The 22,578-nt window shown below is 49.8% G+C and overlaps 2 protein-coding genes across 2 annotated transcripts; one reads left to right on the top strand and one right to left on the bottom strand.

Moving 5' to 3' along the window:
• Positions 1-680: 680 nt before the first annotated feature.
• On the top strand, positions 681-2,297 carry LOC123090185 (uncharacterized). The gene is made up of 5 exons (XM_044511598.1): positions 681-746; positions 1,000-1,173; positions 1,280-1,333; positions 1,690-1,839; positions 1,941-2,297. Exons 1-5 carry the CDS (start codon positions 681-683, stop codon positions 2,295-2,297), a joined length of 801 nt encoding a protein of 266 aa, XP_044367533.1.
• A 4,709-nt stretch (positions 2,298-7,006) lies between these two features.
• Positions 7,007-7,799, bottom strand: LOC123095092 (uncharacterized). Its single transcript, XM_044516919.1, has 2 exons — positions 7,541-7,799; positions 7,007-7,447 (listed from the first exon to the last, which is right to left on the bottom strand). The coding sequence occupies exons 1-2, from the start codon at positions 7,623-7,625 to the stop codon at positions 7,272-7,274; spliced, it is 261 nt and encodes an 86-aa protein (XP_044372854.1). The 5' UTR covers positions 7,626-7,799; the 3' UTR covers positions 7,007-7,271.
• Between the last annotated feature and the right edge of the window lie 14,779 nt (positions 7,800-22,578).

The raw sequence follows: 22,578 nt of genomic DNA, 5'->3' as shown, positions 1-22,578 counted from the left end.
TCATCATGGTGGCCGTCGGGATGATGAAGATGGCCACCGAAGATGATTCCCCCCTCCGGCAGGGTGCCGGAACAGGGTCAAGATTGGTTTTCGGTGGCTACAAAGCCCTGCGGTGGCGAAACTTCTGATCTAGGTTAACCCCGAAGGGTTTCAAAATATTTAGGAATTTATAGTGCAAAGAGGGGGTGCGGGAGGCCACCGAGGTGGGCACAACCCACCTGGACGCGCTAGGGGGCCCTGGCGCGCCCTGGTGGGTTGTGCCCCCCTCGGGGCACCCCCCCCCCCCCCAGGTGCTGCTCTGGCCCAATGGGTGTCTTCTGGTCCATAAAAAATCTCCGTGGAGTTTCGCGGTGTTTGGACTCCGTTTGATATTGATTTTCTGCGATGTAAAAAACAAGGAAAAAATAGCAATTGGCACTGGGCACTGGGTCAATAGGTTAGTCCCAAAAAAATGATATAAAGTTGCTATAAAATGATTGAAAAACATCCAAGAATGATAAAATATTGGCATGAGTACTTCCTAAATTATAGATACGTTGGAGACGTATCACATGCTTACATCATTTTTCTCTGTCTTGAAGGAAAATATTGATCTGTCATCAGAGCTCATCCGCATGGATGAGAACACAACAAGTTTACAATATGTGGATCACGATTTTAATTCAACACATATTACACCGATGCCAACTCAGATGCAATATGTACAAGCTTTACCATCTAAAAATGATGGTGACATTAAATATTATGTGAGTTATATTGTTTTCACCTCTTTACTCAAAAGAGCTTTTAGTTAATTTTTAACTTTTGTACTCCCTCCGCCCCGAAATACTTGTCGGAGGAATGGATGTATCTAGACGTATTTTAGTTTTAGATACATCCATTTTTATGCATTTCTCCGACGAGTATTTCCGGACGGAGGGAGTACTTGTTTTGAAATATGTTTGCAATATTTTGGAAATGTATGTATCTCTACCATCTTTGACTTTACTTGTTTTGAAGTTTGCTGCACATTGGACCGAGGATAATGACAAAGGATACTATGGAGTATCTGCTTTGATGGATGTGTATGGACTCAATCTTAATCATGGACAAATGTCAGCGGGTGCAATTTGGATACAAAACTTGAAAGGAGATTTTGACAAAAATCTCAATTCAATTGTCGTTGGTTGGGTGGTAAGTCATCTTTTGAGCCTCTAGATTTCCTTTATTTACATTGGTACTAATTTGTTGTACTTTAGTATTTCTGAAAATATACTTATAGTTGCTAATAATTATGTAGGTTTGGCCATCTCGGTTTAAGGACTCACATACTCACTTCTTCACAGTTTGGACAGTAAGTTTCTTCCGTTAATATAGCCCTCAAAAAAATTATCTCCTTTATTTTTTCTAAGATGTATATTTCTAAGAGATACCCGATTTTAAGAAACTATATCATTAAGAAAGTCCACGAGAGGATTGGCTAAACTACTTCTCTAGGTCTTTTTAACAAGGAAAATAATTAGTGGTTAGTCTTGTGTAAATGCTTGACAGAGATAAGGAAATAATAACGGAAAAACTGAAGATGGAGGTAGCAAGATAGAATTATATAATTTTTTGCCCATACTGTAAAATAAATATAATTTATAAAATGAACAAATGGGATAGTAAAAATTATGGCATGACATTTAGACGACATGAATTGAACTGCAGAAAGATAGTCATCGGAGTACAGGGTGTGTCAACCTCAACTATCCTGGTTTTCGACTGGTGAAGGGATCCCCCATATCTCCCGGTGACATCATAACCCCGGTGTCTGGTATCAATGGGAAACGGCATACTATTACCATTAAAGTGTACAAGGTACAGGTGCTAAACTTTGACTCGTTAAATATGTGGAAGTGGTTTTTGGTCCAGTTGTAATATAACAATTAACCTATCCATTTGCATGAATGAAATGGCAGGAAAGTTCAAGCGGGGACTGGTGGTTATCTTGTGGCATTGACAAAAACCCAATTCCGGTAGGTTACTTCCCAGCATCACTGTTTGATAGCTTATCAGTGAAAGCAACACAAATCAAGATTGGAGGCCACGCTCTAAGTACTAAAACTACTATACCTCCTCCAATGGGAAGCGGAGCCTTTGCCTCTAACTCGAATAAAGCTGCATTTATCCATGATATTTGGCTCATCCACAAGGACGGTATAAGCACCCCAATCGACAATGATGCGCCCACTAAAGTCACGGATGACAAGCTCTACTCTGCCTCACCTATAGGAAGAGCGAAATTCTATTATGGAGGGCCTGGAGGGGAATCGTAGTGAGGTGGATCTGAGGACCTATGTAATGCAATACATGAATAAAACATTGTAAGAAAGTATGGTAGTTTTTTTAGTTTTCCATTGTAGGGCGATGCGTATTGACCTAATAAAAGTTTATTGAAATTGGAGAATGAATCACTATAATTATTATCAGCCAAATTGTTAGTCATTATAGATGATTCATATTTTCATATTGTCCAAACCTAGTAAACATGTAGTTTGGATGTCCAATTATAATACTCATAGATTTATTTGTCAGTTTTTTTATTCACTGTTTCACCTTAAGAGTGTCTAAGGCTCTGCACCCCGTTGTGCCTGAACAGACACTCGGAAGGGATATGTGTATGCTCGGTCAGGGATTTGGATATTATGGGAGATACATTCCCTTGTAACATCGAGATCACCCGATCGTATCGTGTCGGCAATTAATGCACCATTGACATGGAGGTGACACGGTGAGTTTACCCAGGTTCTCGCTCCCAGATGGGTAAACACCTTACGTCTAGCCCACTGACGTTATTAATTAAAAACAATGATAGGGTTACAATGGTGTAGATCTAATCAACAAAGAGCTAGCTTACGAGTCAATTGCCTTGGAAGTCCAACAATCTTTGACTAAGGTATGTTTGTCTCTTATATTTGTAGACGGATGTCGGTAGTTTGATAGCTACCTTTGAGGGATATGATATGATCGGGCAGTCCTTCCCTTACGGGAATGATCTCCAATAATAGCTACATCCCGTACTAAGTGCACCCATCGTTATCCCCTCCGAGTACCTACTTGGGCGCAACGAGGCGCGAGATCTGAGGGTTCGTAGACACTGTTTTGGGTAACTCAGTCTGAATGTACCATTGGACATGCCCTTCTCTCACTAGTTATCCTTATCATCGACAAGCCTCCCGCTAGTACGTGAAATGAGGTAGTGAACCTTGGTACTTCTAAGGGGATGAGTCGGGAGAGTATCATCCAATTGTTCTCATTCTAAGTGTTTTGCCTATTTCTATGGATGAAACAAGCGCTTCAACCTCAGCAGAGCACTCCGTTCAGTGTGATTCCATTTGTTCCCAACATCCTTTTGGGACCGTCTGAAGCTAGCGCTAGGAAATGGTATCTGAAGTTGGAGAAGAATGTCATTTAACCCTTGACGAGCGCCGGTTAAGGTGGGAATGGGTTTAAATTTGGATTTTGGGGCCATTCCAAAATTTTCAACTTGATCCAATTCACAAGTTTATAAATTCCACACGCATGACTCTTATAGGATGTTCAAAACCAAAATATAAATTAATAAACCCTAGTTATTAATATTAGGGATTTATTAAAGGCCTATATGCATGTTTTTGTATATAAAATGAATTTCAAAAATTATATTTGGGTGGAAACTATTACTCTCGTACACAAAACAAGTATTTCTATTTATTGGATTTTTCTTGCAATTTAGTGAATAAATTTGGTAATTCTACAGGTTCTAATCAATTTCCTATAAATTTTAAAAAAACATTAGAAATATATAAGCCATTGGGCTGAACTTGGCCCATCCCCTCTCCCCCCACGGACCAGAATTGCTCGAGCGCTACTCAGCCTTATGTTGAGCCGCCCGTGGTTCCGCCATCTCAACCACTGATAGGTGGAGTCCATATGTCAAGTTCATCTTGAACAGGGCCGTACATTTGCATGTGCAACAGGAGCGACTGAAAAGGGCCCCCAACATCGGAGGGCCCCAAATTGTTTGTTAATGTTAACCAATGGTGTAACTAATTCAATAATGCTACAGTAAATAATTGTTGAAAATATTTTACATCAAGCCATCCTTGGTATCTATCTCCAATCATGATCCATCAACGCATTACATGCTATCGTCGGGTCTTTTGAGCTGGTGCTTTCAACTAGTCCAATTACCTGTGAAAAATTGCAGTGGTTCTCATAAAAAAATTGATTGTTTTTCTTTCGAACATATGGCCTAATTTTGATTTGCACAGGGCCTCCTATTTCCACGGTACGGCTGCACCGAGCATCATTCCACGCGTGCTGATCGTTACCGCCACTCCCCTTTCACGGTGAAGAGCTCTAGAAGCCTCCCAAAGATGCCCAAAATCCCTCCCTCTGTGTGCGCGCGCATGCGCATTAAACGTGGTTGAGTGGCCATAATGCTGAAACTTGATCGTTGCCTCGCAAACTCTATTCTGTCGCCTATATAAACCCAACGTTAGTTTGCCCATCGCATCCACCACTACAAAACTAGTCGACATTGACCGGACAAAACCATTCATCGCTGACTCATCTTCAACCTGTCAGAGTGGCATCACAGATGAATTGGCTGGTCAGTGATGTCTATCAAGAGGGTCTCAGAGGAAAGTCATCGCCGATTGGTCATATTGACAATACCGGTCAGTGATGATTAGTGATGGCTTTGATAGCTTGGAGCTGTGCCGCTAGCAGAGGGTTAGAGAGAGCTGAACCATGACCGCGTGCTAGCTGAGATTTTTCTTTCCCGGTGCGAGTCCAATATACAATGGGTATGTATTGTGCAAAACCGCAACTTAATACACGCTCAGACTTTCAGAGAGTTGAGAGCTGAACCATGATCAGTGTCGTATCAGTTTTGGCCTTTTGCAGCTTTCCATCGGAATAAGCTGCCGACACACGAGTATAAATATCGGTCACATAGCAACGTATCTGACCGTTGTCGCGTCTCTGTCGACCCCGGGCGGCCATAGTGGCTCGGTTCTGTGGCTAGAGTATGGCGCTATGCAGCCTACAATTGCTTCTTCTTCTTTTTCGAATTAATATGCAGCCTATGCTGATGGGAAAGTTCGAGTTGTTTGCGTACGTGGGAGAGTATTAAACGCACGAAAGAGGTCCACATCTGAATGGACAAGTCAAAGACAACGGTTTTAACGTATTTCACCGTGACTTCCGAGTTTAAGTGTGGAATATTCGGTCCGATGGACAGGCTAGATGGTCCTTTTAGCGGTCGCAAATCTTTTGGTATGTGGATTCAGAAATATAGAGTGAGTTGATATTCATGTGTCCTTCAGCGTGTTTCTATCAACTAGTATGTCTGATCTGTATGGCAATTGGTCACTCACTCTTCTCCCCAGTGAAATGATCCGCTCGTGCCTCCACCTGGAAATCTAAAAAGAAGAGGACACGCAATAAAACAAAAGGTACACTATCATGACCGCATAGTGTAGCAACATATCTAAGCTTCCGTATTAACAAACTCTGCTACTTAATAACTCGAGAAAAAAAACAAGGTTCCCGGGAAAAAAAAGAGAAAAGAACAAGGTAATATGATATATAAATAAAAATTCCTTATACTAGAGAACAAAAGACTTGTCAAGTTCAAAGGCATACACGGAATGGATTTTGTTGTTTTGCGGCAGCAGCCACCAACAGTCAGCAGTAGTGCTCTCTCCAACCAAGAATAACCTCGAAAACAAATGAAGCAGCCCCATCGTGTCTATTTTTCTTTGCTAAAGGTTTATTTCCATAGTCATAGCTTCCATTGGTTACCGGGGGGAAACGTGTCAAGTTGCACCAAATTTCCATTTTCTTTCTCGCGAGGCCACTAGTTCTAAACAAAATATCACGATAAAGCTATATATTTGAGATGATATTGACGAGCTACTGGCAAATCCCGCGCCGTGCTAGTCTCCAGCAGGAGGCAGGTTAGGTTGCCCGTTGAGCACTTTCTCTTCACCATATACTCCTCTCTCTGAATAATGTACACACCAACCATTATCTACTGCTTTTCTGGCTTTTCTTTCAGAAAGAACCATGAACAATCCTAGTAGCACACGACAAGGCCGAAAGCCTAATTAAAAGACAGCTGATATGAGCGCAGATTTAGTTCGAAGGCGCGCCGTGCGCACGGACGAATAATCTTACAGAATACAGTACTCCATTATCCCAAGCTGACAGAAACTCGTGTGGCAGCGGCGTCCGCGTAGAATCGCGGCACCGACAGAAGCCACACTGGTCGGATAGGGTGGTTCAGCATCAAGAGAAGCAGGAATGGCCTCCTCACCCTACTTTGTCTACGCCAAAGGCGCCTCAAAAGTCAGTCCAGCGGTCGACCGAAAGCCCCGCCTTTTCCTTTTCCATTTTTCTAGAGGAATACTTACGGCTTAAGCTACTGCTGCTTAAAGACGCTAACTCATATTGCTTGGTCGACAGCCGTTGCAGTCATCTTACTAGGTTAGCTGAAGTGCGGTTCAAGGGAGATTGTCAAGATAGATATTGGTTGGGGAGAAAAGAGAGGCAATTATTATCGGTTGTTTTGCGTCCGGTACAGTGTCTGTGTGTGGTGTGGTGATCGGATCACCGGATGCTTTGATGGGCAATGAAAACCACAGCACGGCGCATCGAGCTCGTATTGAGACGGACGGGTCAGGACTGAGACGTCAAATCTTGGTGCTACTAATTAATTGGCAGGTCGGCAGAAATAACTTTCCAACCAACAACTGGGTCTAGGATATTCTAGTGCTCTAGGAGCATCAAACCTGATGAGTTCTCTGAACTCGAGGGCACCCTGCTGGTTGTACGTTTTGACCATCTGAAGCCTGAACGAACAGGCTGGTGTGTCTATCTGAAGCATGAACAAACAGGCTGCAGAACACAAAGGTTTAACTGAAGTTTACGTTCGCATGCTAAATATTTGTAGCAGATCAAAGTTCGCAAGCAAAGAAGAAAGGAGTCGTGTAAGATGTATTCGAACGAAACAGCTCTGTTCATTCACATACCCCAGAGGTATCACCCATCTACATGCAGATCGACCGGATACACGGGGAGGAATGGAGTACACCTCAGAGCCCCAAGCAGCAGCATACATACAGTGGCAGTAGCAGAGGAAAAAGATCGAGAGCCATGGAAGGGAAGGTCAATACAGATCAAGAAGCTAATTAACCAGGACATCAAGACCAAGCAGTAAGCCGCAAGCAAGCGCGCGGCGGCCCCCGGTCGACGGTCCTAGCCTAGATGTCCCGGCAGAGGCGGAGCCTGTCGGCCCACGGCCGCGGCTGCCGGAACCTGCTGTGGCGCCTTGCCGGCGGCGGCGGCGGCGCGGACGCGGTGCGGCTCAGCATCTCCCACATCACGCGCACGTCCTCGTACTCGCACGTGCTCACCTCCTGCCGGAGCCTCCACAGCCCTGCAACCAAAAAGCAACCAGCGACGCCGGAGTCAGCCTAGGAAGCCTCTGCAGCATGTCGCGGAACGGTGAGCTAGCGGCGCGCGGCCTTACCGGACTGGCGCACACCGAAGCGGGAGGCGACGCCGAGCCACGCCCTGCGCACCGGCAGTACGAGGCGCTCCCACCAGCAGCCCATCGCCGGCAGCGGGCGGTCGTCAGATTTGCACCGCCGTAGACAAAAGACCAGACCCTCGGAGGCTCCCCTTCTAGTCAGTCCTCTTCGCGCTCCCGGTTATGACACCGGGGCCTTCGGTCCTCTGCTCGGAGCTCGTATTTGTACACGCGGGGCGGGGGGTGGAAGCCCGGGCACGCACGCACGCACCGATGCTTCGATTTTCCAGGGCACTGACGTTGCGGGCCGGCGCGGTGGTCTATGGTGGGGCCGCGGTGCAAGCGACAGGGTAGCGGACGCGGGTGGTGGGAGTTTGTTAACCGGGGGCGGCCGGCACGTGCCGGAATGCCGTAGGCGGCGTGCCATGCCACACGTAGGTTACGTACGGGGCGTGTCAGTGGATGGAGTTAGGTCGCCCGCGCGAGCTCAGCTCTTGGGTCCTTGTCAGCTGATAGGAGTAACTCGCAACACTGATTTTTATTTGTTGATGATGGGTTTTGCGTGATATTTCCTACTCATCGTCGATCGATGACGATGCGCTGCCTCGTCACCCGGCATGTGTGGCGCTGCGGCAGAGCTCGAGGTAGAGCAATGGGGTCACCGTGACACCCTTGATGGCTAAAGATGAGCTGCGATGGTTATTTTAAAGCTCCCGTGCATCGCTGTTGGATGAATCTAGGTCTTTCGACTGCAAATGTTAGATAACTTTCTGGTAACCAAATGCCTGACTGTATTGGCGCTTCGGGGTGGTTCAGAGCGCAGGGCTGTTAGAAAATATCAGCGCCTCTCTCTATTTGGTTTTTTGAGTAACCGGTCGAAGCATTTACTCAATATGATATGATATTGGTGTCAAGAGGACTTAATTTTAAAATCGTGCCAATACATCACTGTTGGATGAATCTAGGTCTTTCGACTGCAAATGTTAGATAACTTTCTGCTAACCAAATGCCTGACCGTGCCTTGGCCTCCGGGTGGTGCGTGATGTCTTTGTTTTAACACGGTACAATCACATACCTCATGTACATAAAAAACTCATTTCTACGAATGTAGACATGCATGTATATTCGATCTATCTTCTACTCTCTCTGTTCCTAAATACTTGTCTTTCCAGGCATTTCAACAAGTGACTACATACGGAGCAAAATGAGTGAATCTACACTCTAAAATATGTCTACATACATCCGTATGTAGTAGTCATTTGAAATGTCTAGAAAGACAAATATTTAGGAACGGAGGGAGTAGGATGGTCTCGACTTGCTTTCGCTACATTGTTTTATCCCCCAATCTTTGTTGGCCATCGATGTTTTTCCCCGATCTTGGTATCCGCATTTGTAGTCCATCATCGGCCGCCTCCCTGTTGTGCATCATCTCTGTCCTCTCATCCATATCCATCCTCTTCTGCTAAATTTCTAAATTTTGTCTGAATCCTTCGTTTCCCTGTTTGGTTACTGTACTGTCAATGGCAGTCATCTCTCTCCCTGCCTCCCTTTTTTCTTAGCTTAGCTTTCAGCATCCTATAGCTTATTCCTTTTCCCCTATCCTCGATCTTTCTAGTTTGTTTAGCTTCATCACGGGAGATCTTTAGATCATACAGAGCCCTGACCCCTCATTCACCTAGATTATTTTTGCCTGTTGAATTAATGGAGATAATGCATTCTCTCATTCTAAATTCTCGGAATCCGCACAATATTCTCGAATATTTTAGAGCGAAGGTTAACAGGGGGACATAATTTGAAGCCCAAGTCAGTTCGTCATGTATGGATCCAAGCAAAAAGAGCTCATTCCAGTTGTAGATCAAGATGTGGATACAAAGGCAAGTGGAGGAACCCTCCAATGTTGGTCGCCTTCAACACCACATTCACCTTCATCCTTTCTCGATACCGATGTTGCCATCTTTGCACCAACCTCCGCTCCCGCATGCGGTGCCTAAAACGTCAAAATCCGTGGTGGTGCCTCCGTCGTTGGCGCCTCTGCAATAGGTTCTCCAATCCAATGGGGATTAAAGTATTGTCGTCCTGAATTCATGTTCAGAGCAGGATTTATCTCAATGGAGAGGGTAGAAGGACCGCATGATGATAGGACGTAGGCTACCTGTGACAAAGGTCGCGCAACATCGACGAAGCGGATCCGATGTCGACAAGGAGTGGAGGGGGCGACTAACGGAACGTGGCTCTGGCGAGTAGAGGCAAGGGCAGACCGATTAGCAACAGCAGTGAGGAAGGGAGGAACATGATGCAACGCAGTCCCCTCGCCATCGGCTGGCGGTGGTAAGGAGAGGTGGAAATTGTGCAAGGGACGGTGCTGCCTGGGGTTCCTGCCCGAGCCAGTAGAGGAGACGACACGAGGGAAGAGGGGGACTATTCCATTTATATAGGAAAACGATGTAGAAATATTTCCGCTATTAAAAACCTTAGAGGTAATGTTACAAGAAATATCGATGGATTGTAGAGCGAAAAATGTGCCATTGTTTGTCAGCAGCTTAAAAAAGGTGTTGAATTGAGCCCTCGTTGGAAAAGTCTCAGTACATATTTCCTTGCCAACCATATCAAACTATCTCTGCCAAGAAACCAAAGTAGTAGTACAGGACAACTTGTGAAAGTGCAAATCCAACATGGAAGGAAATGACGAGATGTGATAGATTATCACATTCCATTTCTTAAAACAAACAAGAAAACATGGGTATATTCTTTTTCGCGTGAAAAGTTCTGATCTGTTCATCTTCAATCATGACAATACAATGAACAATAGAAATAATAAAAATTACATCTAAATCTGTAGACACCTAGCGACGACTACGAGCACATGGATATATTTAACACATAAAAATGTTATATCGAATAATTCAACAAGTAAAGTGCGTTCATCACCAAAATTTTAGCAAATGGCATACATTTCACGTATTGTTCCAACGTGATCTTTAAAAGAACTATTGTTCCAACTCAAAACACATCAATCCCAAGGGAAAGATGCACAATCTTATAGATACCAAAGCTATGTTGTAGAAAAAGGAGTCACACTTGTGTAGAAATTCAACAGTAGTCTCCCACTCAAAGAATATTTCGCCTTACAGGACACACAACCACATGTTGGTTCCCAAACAAACATACCGGTTAACTTGAGGCTTGTAGATCCATGATCTCGATGCAATTTTTATTATGTTTGAGATGCTTCGTACTTTCGGTGAATTTTTTATAATAGATTATATGCTTTTCTAAATTGCATTCAAACCCACTTGTCGTGAAAACCAAGCACACACGGTGTGGCCGTCCCCCGTGCCGCTCCCACGAGCGGCCCGGGCGGAACCCTAATCGCCGCCGCAGCCGACCTCCAGCCCCTCCCTTCCCCTCCCTCGCCGCCGCCAGCGGACGCCACCGGGCAAAGCTCATGCACGTGTCGGCAGCGACTGGGTCTCCTCCTTCCCTCGAGGCTCGCGGCGGCGCGGGACGCCGTTCCTCTTGGCGTCAGGAGACTCGGCGGCGGCGCTCGTCGGGCCAATGACGGCAGACAACGCTCAGAGGTGTTGGTGTTGGGCACTGATCGGGGGGATGCGTGGCCTGGCGCGGGCCGGCGGGCTGCGGTCGGATGGCGGCCCACGGTTGGCGGCTCTCGATGGATGGTGGGCGGCTCAGGGCGGCGCTCTCCAGGCTGGACGGCAGCAAGGCGCTATCCTCCGGGAGCTGGCGGAGTAGGTGCTAGTGGCGCCGCGGCGACTCGCTCCCAGCGGTGATGGCTAGCGGTGGGTCGGTGGTGCTGGCTGGCGGCGCCCGGTGCGCGGATGCGGGGATCTCAACCCGGATATGGTGCGTCTTCGGCGCTGGCCAGCATCCTTGGGGTGCTCACGGCAGGGAGTGCGGCGTTTGTCTCTGGATCCTTGTGTGGAACGTAGCAGGATGGAGGGTGTAGGTGGTGCACTGGCACTGGCGCTGGCGGCGGCGCTACGAGGCCTTGCCAGGAAGGGTCTTGGCGGGCAACGGGCGTTCGGTTGCTGCCGTGTGAGGTGTGCGGCGATGCCTCGGCGGTGTGGGTGCCGGAGTGTGGTCGGAGGTGCGGGTTGGATCCATTCTGGTGGCAGTCCCCTGGCGCGGGTGAAGACCAATGTGGCGGAACTGGGCTTTGCACCGCTAGGTGGTTGATACGGCTCATAGCCGAGGTTGAAGGTGATTGTTTTAGGTGTGTTCCCTCAGCAGTGAGGGGGGGGAGGGAGTCCTAGATTAGGGGGTAACCGGACAGCTGGACTATATACTTTGGCCGGACTGTTGGACCGTGAAGATACAAGACTCAAGACTTCGTCCCGTGTCCGGATGGGACTCTCCTTTGCGTGGAAGACAAGCTTGGCGATCCGGATATTATATTTCCTTCTTTGTAACCGACTCTGTGTAAACCCTAGCCTCCTCCGGTGTCTATATAAACCGGAGGGTTTAGTCCTTATAGGGACAATCATAATCATCATAGGCTAGCTCCTAGGGTTTAGCCTCTACGATCTCGTGGTAGATCAACTCTTGTAATACTCATATCATCAAGATCAATCAAGCAGGAAGTAGGGTTTTACCTCCATCGAGAGGGCCCGAACCTGGGTAAAACATCGTGTCCCTTGCCTCCTGTTACCATTAGCCTTAGACGCACAGACCGGGACCCCCTACCCGAGATCCGCCGGTTTTGACACCGACATTGGTGCTTTCATTGAGAGTTCCTCTGTGTCATCGCTGCTAAGCTCGATGGCTCCTTTAATCATCAACAACAACGCGGTTCAGGGTGAGAGTTTTCTCCCCGGATAGATCTTCGTGTTCGGCGGCTTCGTTCTGCGGGCCAATTCGCTTGGCCATCTGGAGCAGATCGACAGCTACGCCCCTGGCCATTAGGTTAGGTTCGGAAACTTGAACTACACGGCCGATATCCGCGGAGACTTGATCTTCGACGGATTCGGGCTTACGTCAGGAGTGTCGAACAGTCACGACGAGCACGGCTTAGACCTGATGTCTGACAATACTCGGGGTATCGCACCTATAGGAGCTCCGGACCTAAGTCTGGGGCAGATCGCGTCGTCCGAGGACGGGCGGATGGACCCCGCCCCGGAGGCAGCACACTCATCGGCGGTAGAGCCGAGCACCGGCTTCACCCCCAAGGAAGCCTGTGACACCGGACCCCCAGACTCGTGTTCGGCTATAGGTTCCAGTCTGCGCATCTCCGAGCCCGCCGAATCTGGTTGGGATCCGGTAATGGAGTTCACCGCTGCGGATATCTTCCAGCACTCACCCTTTGGCGACATGCTGAACTAGTTAAATTCTCTCTCTTTGTCAGGAGACTCTTGGCCGAACTATGTCCGACTCGAGTGGGAGGCAGGCGATGAGGGAATTCGTTGCCCACCCACCACCCACTTCATTGCCACGGTCGATGATTTGACCGACATGCTTGATTACGACTCTGAAGACATCGACACTGTGGACGACGATGTAGGAGAGGAACAGGAACCACCGCCCACGGGGCGGTGGACAACCACCTCCTCATATGATATATATATGGTGGACACTCCGAAAGAAACCAATGGCGATGAGGCAATGGAGGATAACCCCTCAAGGAAGAAAACAAAGCATGGGAGTCGTCAACGCCGCTCCAAGCCCCGCCACAGCAATACCCGCACAGGAGACGAAAACAGTCCGGATGGTGCCGAAGATGAATACAACCTCGATCAGCCTGCCTTCGAGCAGGCCGAACAGGAAGACGGGCAGGTCAGCCCTGACGAACAGGCGACGGACGGATATCCGGAGGAGGACAACTACATGCCCCCCTCCGAAGACGAGATTAGCCTCGGCGACGACGAGTTCGGCGTGCCTGAGGACCCCGTAGAGCAGGAGCGCTTCAAGCGCCGGCTTATGGCCACTGCAAGGAGCCTGAAAAAGAAGCAGCAGTAGCTCCAAGCTGATCAAGACCTGCTCACAGACAGATGGACTGAAGTCCTGGAAGCCAAGGAATATGGACTCGAGCGCCACGCGGCTGACCAGCCACCTCGTGGCCGGGATAAAATGGCGTATCAGCCCGAATACCAGCCCGCACCCCTATGCCAATACACTACGGCACGGGGTAATAGGCAGGACCTGCAAGATACACTGAAGGCAGGACAACCAAGATCGATCTATGGATCGCGGGGGCGCGCCCCAACACGTGATGATGATCGTCACGCCGGACACACTATTGACAAGTCCGGCCGGGTCGAACATAGCCAACCAGACTCATTCGAACTGCGTAGCCACATAGCCTGGCATAGAGGCGCCGCACACCCCCTTTGCTTCACTGACGAAGTGATGGATCATGAATTCCCAGAAGGGTTTAAGCCCGTAAACATCGAATCATACGATGGCACAACGGACCCCGCAGTATGGATCGAAGATTTCCTTCTCCACATTCACATGGCCCGAGGTGACGATCTACACGCCATCAAGTATCTTCCCCTTAAGCTCAGAGGACCAGCCCGACACTGGCTAAATATCCTACCGGCAAATTCAATCGGCAGTTGGGAAAAACTGGAGGACGCATTCCTCGACAACTTCCAGGGCGTGTACGTGCGACCACCGGATGCTGATGACTTGAGTCAGATTACCCAACAGACCGTAGAGTCGGCCAAGAAATTCTGGACTCGGTTCCTAACTAAAAAGAACCAACTTGTCGACTGTCCGGACGCCGAAGCCCTGTCGGCCTTTAAGCATAATATCCGCGACGAGTGGCTCGCCCGACACCTCGGCCAGGAAAAACCAAAGTCCATGGCGGCCCTCACAACACTCATGACTCGCTTTTGCGTGGGCGAGGACAGCTGGTTGGCTCGCAGTACCACCACACCAATGAATTCCGGCACCTCAGACGTCCGCGACAATAACGGCAAGCCACGGCGCAACAGACATAAGCGACAGAACAATGGCGAAAACATTGAGGACACGACAATCAACGCCGGATTCAGTGGCTCAAAATCCGGTCAGTGGAAAAAGCCGTTCAAAAGGAACAATCAGGGACCGTCCAGTCTGCACCGCATACTCGATCGCTCGTGCCAAATTCACGGCACCCCAGATAATCCAGCAAACCACACTAACAGAGATTGCTGGGTATTCAAACAAGCCGGTAAAATAAATGCCGAAAACAAGGACAAGGGGATGCACAGCGACGATGATGAGGAGCCCCGGCGTCCGAACACAGGGGGACAGAAGAATTTTCCTCCCCATGTAAAAACGGTCAATATGATCTACGCCACCCACATTCCCAAACAGGAACGGAAGCGAGCATTATGGGACGTCTATGCGATGGAGCCAGTCGCCCCAAAATTCAACCCATGGTCAGCCTGTCCGATCACCTTTGATCGTAGGGATCACCCTACCAGTATCCTTTATGGCGGTTCAGCCGCATTGGTCCTAGACCCAATCATCGACGGATTACATCTCACACGAGTCCTTATGGATGGCGGCAGCAGCCTGAACCTGCTTTATCAGGACACAGTGCGCAAAATGGGCATCGACCCTTCAAGGATCAAGCCCACCAAAACCACCTTCAAATGTGTAATTCCAGGAGTAGAGGCCCGTTGCACGGGCTCCATAACACTGGAAGTGGTCTTCGGATCTCCGGATAACTTCCGAAGCGAAGAGTTAATCTTCGATATCGTCCCTTTCTGTAGTGGTTATCATGCACTGCTTGGACGAACCGCATTCACTCGATTCAATGCGGTACCACACTATGCATACCTCAAGCTCAAGATGTCAGGACCTCGCGGGGTCATAACAGCCAACAGAAACATGGACCGCTCTCTCCGTACAGAAGAGCATACTGCAGCCTTCGCAGCAGAAGTACAAAGTAGCCTTCTCTGGCAAACCACCAATCCGGCGACAACAACCCCAAACACCGTCAAGCGAGTCCGGAGCACCCTGCAATAGGATCGCCAGGCACGTCAAGAGCGCGACTAGCAGTCCAGCCTTCGGTCCAGCCCCATTCAGGCAGCATTCGTGTCGCGCGTACACAATTACGCACTCAAAATACCTTGGGCAAAGGCGGGGCGCAATAGTGATGCGGTCAACAGTGCGGTTCAGCCGTAACACACTTTAATAACCCCCTTTATCTTTCAGGACATTGCTTTCGGGCAGCCTCTTCAACGAGCCTGATTACCGGACTTTCACATGAGAGAAAACCAAGGAGGCAAAAGGCTTTGCGCACAAAGGGAATACCCAGGTGGAATCTGTTCACGATCGTTATACCTGTTTTATATACCTACATGCGGCCCGCCCTTGGATAGGACATGTCAAATAGTCCTCTTTGCTTCTGCTTAACGCATTAATTGTAAAGATACGCTTGGACGTATTATCCATCAATGGGAGATAATATATAGCGTCAGCTTATTATTCCTATCTACACATTTTTCCTATAAATGTTTATTTCATATTGCATCCTACATCTTGATACGTTCAGTTTGCCAGGGGCTTCTTATGGCGTCCCTTAATACGACAAGATAACTCCGAACACTTTCGACAGTGCGGCACCCCGAACTTATAGCATTATATGCATCATCTCGAATCATGTCTTGGGTCAATAGTTGGGTTAGCCCGGCGCCCTTATTTTGGTACCTTACATTTTGTTATATCGGCCAAGGTAGCGCAGGGAGAACTACTACGATTGTGTCCCGGTTCTTCCAGATGAGCACCTCAGTAGAGAAAGCCGAAAACTGACTATCATGATACAGCGAGAGCTGGTCGTTGTTCGAGAGGTCTTGGAATCCTTAAAGATTTTTTCCGCTTTAGGCGAGGAGTTGGCCTCGTCCGATTTAGGCGTGTATAGCGCCCCAATTCGGCGTTGAGCTTCGCCGCAATTTAAAATTATAGACTTCTATGGCTAAGTGAGAGTTATAAAGCCGCATAGTTCGATTGCCTTGTTCGCTGTGCCAAACACCTCCTTCATGGACCACAAACTTGGATAAAAGAGTGTTTTGGGTTTTCCACGAACACCCCAGTACTAGTTACGTGGGGGCGGAAGCCGATGACTGGCCTACTTTTAGAATTTTATAAACAGCCGCACAGAAGGTAATATTTTAAATCAACAAAATGCTATATAGTGCAAACAAATTCGTTTTCATATTACAAAAACGACAGAGTAAATTCACTCAAAGATGGTGTCCTTGGTACATTCATCGGCCACGAGGCGAGCGCCTTTCATCACGCCATCATAATATTTCTCGGGGTAGCGATGCACCTTGCCCTCCGGCTGTCCATCCTTCACCAGCTTCTCTACATCTAGCTTGCCCCAGTGCACCTTCGCACGTGCAAAGGCTCGGCGGGCACCCTCAATGTAAACGGATCGTTTGATCACTTAAAGCCGCGGACAGGCATTTACCATCCGCTTTATCAGGCCGAAGTAGCTGGCGGGCAGGGGCTCACCAGGCCACATCCGGACTATGAAATCTTTCATAGCCACTTCGGTCGCCCTGTGGAGTTCAACAAATTGTTTCAATTGGTCACTCAGAGGCATTGGGTGTTCGGCTCCAGCATACTGGGACCAGAACAGCTTCTCCGTCGAGCTCCCCTCTTCGGCATGGTAGAACTCCGCGACATCTGATATGTTGCGTGGAAGATCTGCGAATGCCCCTGGAGAGCTTCGAATTTGGGTAAGTAAAAGAAATGTCTCCTCCACATGCTTGCTCTGCATAAAGAATGTCTTACCCGCCACTATCTTCTTGGCCGCCTGGATTTCCTACTGGACCTTTTCGGCTTCGGCCTTGGCGTCTTTCATGCTCAAAAGGGCCTTCGCAAGCTCAGACTCTTTCGTCTTGAGGTCACACTCCAAGGACTCGAACTTCTTGCCGAGCTCCTGGAGCTCTTGCTGTACCTCACCCACTCTAGCATCTTGCTTTTCACGCTCAATGCGCTCCGTGGATGCCTTATCTTCGGCCTCGGCTAGCGCTCTCTTCAGGGCCGCCACTTCGGTCATGGCCCCTATTACAAAATCATGATGCCTTTTTGTTAGTGTCACCAATTTTTTCTACTATATGATATGTGAACGGGGTGTCTCTCACCTTTGTTCTCTTCGAGCTGCCTCTTTGTGAGGTTGAGCTCCTCTTCAGCCTGCTCAAGGTCCAGTTTGAGTCCGGCGACCTTGGCCGTGTGGGCAGCAGCGACAAGCAGCACTGCCTGCTTATTCACATAGACACCTACTATTAGACTCCTGCGGATTAAAATTGACCCTCCGTTTGGCTTTTCTTTCCGAACACCAAACAGAGTATCAGGGGCTACTGTCTATCGGGTGATAATTTCACACACTTTTGATTACTTACCTCAAAGCCTATCAGGAGGCTGGTGCAGGCTTCGGTCAATCCACTCTTGGCGGACCGAACCTTCTGAATCACCACACTCATAAGAGTACGATGCTCTTCATCCATGGAAGCGCCGCGAAGCGCTTCCAGCTGACTATCCGACGCCTTTGGCGTAACGGAAGTCATCGGCACGGCCGGCTCGCCCTCCTTAGCGAGGGGCTGCCTGCCCGAATCCGGAACCTTTGGAGGTTCTGGTACAGTGTCCGGCTGGGAGCCTAACTTGTTACGTCTCTCGCCGGCACCATCTGCAGGGATCTTACGCCCCGTGTGCCCGGCGTCTGGAATTTCACCTTGGGGCGTCTCCAGAGTCGCCTCCCCCGGCTCTGGGAGCCTTTGGGACAACACCTCCATGTCATCCGCAAGCCGAGGGGAAGTAGTCGTCGGGAGCGAATTCATCACTGAATCGCTCAAAGACCCATCCGAAGAGGATACCTCGGGATGGGCCCTGGCCGGACTACATATACGTGTTCGGCATTATAACAGACTATGAAGCGAAGTAGCACTAAAGTACAACAGAGTGCGGATACTTATGATCTTACTAGGGGCTTCCCCCTGGGCAGCCACTCTTCCTCGCTGTAGGCGGCCGTGGTGGAGTAATCTGGAAGGGACGCCTTCCCCTTCTTGGGCGTCCTAGCCTCCCCCTCCGGGGCGGCTTTCCTTTTCTTCTCCTCCCCAGTGCGAGGAGGCGGAATTTCCTCGTGTTTCCCCCCGCCTCCGCGGGAGGAATCTGCCTCGTCGTCCTTGGACGACGAGCCTATGACGGCCTTACGTCGGGGACCCCTCCTGGTCCCCTGGGCCGCCCTCTTAGGCCCCTCGGCCTCCCCGGATGGGGCGGCCCTTTCCTTCTCCTTTTCCTCCACCCCTTCGTGGGAGGAGCGTGCCTCATCGTCTTCGGACGAGGCTTCCAGTACGACCTTACGTCGGAGACCCTTCCTGGTCCTCGGGGCCTTCTTTTTGGCCCTCTTTTCCGGCACCTTGTAAGGCGCCGGGACTAGCATCTCCGTCAGGACAGTGGTCGTTGGACCTTCTGGTAGTGGAGCCGGACAGTCGATCTGCTCCGCCGTCACCACGTACTCCTGATTAAAGACACACGACGACTTAAAACCCTCCCATGAGTATGCTGAGAAAACTACATCTGGCGATGGTCAGAAAACTCACCGGACTGGGGGGCCGCGTGGCATGAAGTCCGCGGTCCTCGGATGTGGGAGGAGGTATTTCGGAGGCCTTGAACAACACCTTCCATGCGTCCTTGTGTGTCGTGCCGTAGAGCTCTTGAAGTGTCCGGTGTTCGGCCGGAACAAACTCCCACGGAGTAAATGCCCGTCTTTGGCACGGAAGAATGCGGCGGACAAGCATAACCTGGACCACGTTGACAAGCTTGATCTTCTTGTCCATCATACTCTTGATGCAGTTCTCAAGTCCTGTCAGATCCTCAGGTTCGCCCCAGGCCAGGCCCTTCTTTTCCCAGGAGGTGAGCCGCATGGGAATTCCAGATCGGAATTCAGGGACCGCCCCCAGTTGGCGCGCGTGGCTCGGTGATGTAGAACCACCCCGATTGCCACCCCTTTACGGTCTGCGCGAAGGAGCCGTCAAGCCAGGTAACGTTGGGCATCCTGCCCACCATGGCGCCTCCGCACTCCGCTTGCTGGCCGCTCACGATCTTCGGCTTCACGCAGAAGATTCGTAGCCACAAGCCGAAGTGAGGCTTGATGCGGAGGAAGGCCTCGCACACGACGATAAACGCTGAGATGTTGAGGACAAAATTTGGGGCTAGATCATGGAAGTCTAGCCCGTAGTAAAACATGATCCCGCAGACGAAGGGATGAAGTGGAAATCCCAGTCCATAAACGAAGTGGGCGAGAAACAGGACCCTCTCCTGGGGTCCCGGAGTTGGAATGATCTGCCCTGCATCCGGTAGCCGGTGCGCGATATCTGCGACCAAGTATCCGACCGCCCGGAGCTTCGTAATATTCTCCTCCTTCACGGTGGATGCCACCCACTTACCTTCTGCTCCGGACATGTTTGGCTGTACGGAGAAGGCGTGAACTAGGGCACTGGAGCTCGAGGGTGTGAGAATGGATAAGCAGAGGAGGAAGAAGGCGTGGGTAAAATGGAGGAATCCTTATCCCTTTATAGAGGCGACGAAAACGGTGCACCTCCCCACTTGCCCGTTGAAAATCACTTATTTCCCAAGCGCCACGATTGATGGCGCGGTTGGGTTACCCGTACCCGTATTGATGAGAATCCCGTGATAAGGGGACATGATCTCTGCTTTGACAAGACGTGCCGAGGAAACCGCCTCGATATGTGCGATAGCTGGCTGTGGGAAGACGATTCAATAATGACTCGACCATTTTATCGTGTCACTTCATCTAAAGTTTTCAGCAGATTATATTTGTAAAATATCATTCTCTCTACGGTGGTATGTGAAAATCGTCTTACAGATCCGGACATGATTTAAGTGTTCGGCAATTACTTTGGAGTATTCGGAGATGGAACCCACCTTGCAATGCCGAAGACAATCTACGCACCGGACTCATCGTCATTGAAGCCTGGTTCAAGGGCTACTGAGGGAGTCCTGGATTAGGGGGTCTCCGGACAGCCGGACTATATACTTTGGCCGGACTGTTGGACCGTGAAGATACAAGACTCAAGACTTCGTCTCGTGTCCGGATGGGACTCTCCTTTGCGTGGAAGACAAGCTTGGCGATTCGGATATTATATTTCCTTCTTTGTAACCGACTCTGTGTAAACCCTATCCCCCTTCGGTGTCTATATAAACCGGAGGGTTTAGTCCTTAGAGGGACAATCATAATCATCATAGGCTAGCTCCTAGGGTTTAGCCTCTACGATCTCGTGGTAGATCAACTCTTGTAATACTCATATCATCAAGATCAATCAAGCAGGAAGTAGGGTTTTACCTCCATCGAGAGGGCTCGAACCTGGGTAAAACATCGTGTCCCTTGCCCCCTGTTACCATTAGCCTTAGACGCACAGATCGGGACCCATACCCGAGATCCGCCGGTTTTGACACCGACAGGGGGCTTCGATGGCAAGTTGTTGCGGTGACGGCGGTGCGAGGCATCTGATCGGGACTGGTCGGGATCTTGGAGACGCGGAGATGTGCAGCGCTACGGATGAAAATCCTGTTCGGTTGTGGCCAGACCGGCGTTGATGGCACCTACGGGTGTCATTCACCTTCCTGGAGGCTTCACCGAGTGCAACGCCATCTTCCTCGCGACCTCGTATCGGCAACTGTCTCCGGGGCAAAAGCCTTGATTCCTAGGATCGGCATGATGGCAACGTCTTTGAGGTTGTTACTCTATTGGGAGCATTGTGTTGGGAGACTCGAGGTCCCATGATGCGCTCCTCCGGTGTTCACCGCTGCCTGGATCTTTCTCCTCCGGCGCCATGTACGGTCGTCGCTGGCTATTCCAAGGAAGGTGGAGTTGCTGTTTTTTGGAGGTCTTTAGTGTCGGTCGAGACGCGGCGAGGGGCTCGGTGTTGGGTAGGCTTTTTGTGTCGTAGCTGTGTTGTTGTGTTTGGTTGACCTTGTACGAACCGGATGTGAAGTTGGTCGCCTTCGTTGTTCGCAGCGAGTGGTAGAGCTAAGGTACACATTTTGCGTATCCTAAAAAAAATGCTTTTCTAAAAAGGAAAACTTGAGGCTTGTAGAGGGTTGGACAACGGTCCATGAAATATTGTGATCTTTTCCGCCCTCTTTGTAGAATATATATCCGTGCACGGTCGAAGGCTGGAAGTAGACGACGACTAACCGAAGAAGATACACAGGAAATGAAATTGTATAACGAACCTAGTCAAGGCACTACTGTTGATTTTGATTTTGCTAACCACATGTCCCATGCGGCCACTGTTTACATGCTACTACCCGTTATTTATAATCAAAATTCATATATATATATAAATAGTGGTGGGCCACGGAATAGCCTTGTGTGGTTGTATTTAGGCCGGCCGGTGGTTCTAGCCGGCGCTAAATTCTCCGGGCCGACCTGGTCTGCAGTGATTTTTCCCCGCACGCGCACTGATTTTTCCTCCGCACGGTGTGATGGCGACGGCCGAACGAATCCGCGCGGCCGCGCCAGCTGCGACCGCGCTCTCGCTGCTAAAACGGCAATGCGCGTTCTCCGGCGTGCGCCGATACCGCACCCAAACGGCAACGCGCAACATGGCATGGCCACGCTTCCACCACCCATGCTCGGATCCCGTTCGCGCGCGTTCGTTCCGTCCCGGCGCCGGGGGACGGAATATAAGCCACGCGGCAAAGATACGTACATGAGGCGCGTCAGTCCGTGCAACGGCCGCGGCTTGGACTGTACGCTTGCACCGACCGCGGTCGTGATCTCCGCCGTCGGCCACCTCCGTTCTGGCCTTCTGGGCCAGCTCGTGACACGACACAGGATCGCTCAAACCAAACGGCTCGTCTGTCTGCCCCTTGCTTGACGCTACGCTAGTGATCCGTACGGGGTAAATCGCACTGGCAGGAAAAATGCTGGAGTACTGGCAGAGTTACAGACGGGCGGGCCCAGATGAAAAGAAGGACGGGCGGAGGGGGCCCGCCACCGCACAGTGGCGGCACGGGCAAGCAAGCAAAGTCAGCCCCGCCCGGCCCCGCCCAGCCCCGGC

This window comes from Triticum aestivum, chromosome 4B, assembly GCF_018294505.1.
Source record: "Triticum aestivum cultivar Chinese Spring chromosome 4B, IWGSC CS RefSeq v2.1, whole genome shotgun sequence".
In the NCBI taxonomy this organism is placed as follows: domain Eukaryota; kingdom Viridiplantae; phylum Streptophyta; class Magnoliopsida; order Poales; family Poaceae; genus Triticum; species Triticum aestivum.
This window is presented reverse-complemented; position numbering and strand designations above follow the sequence as displayed.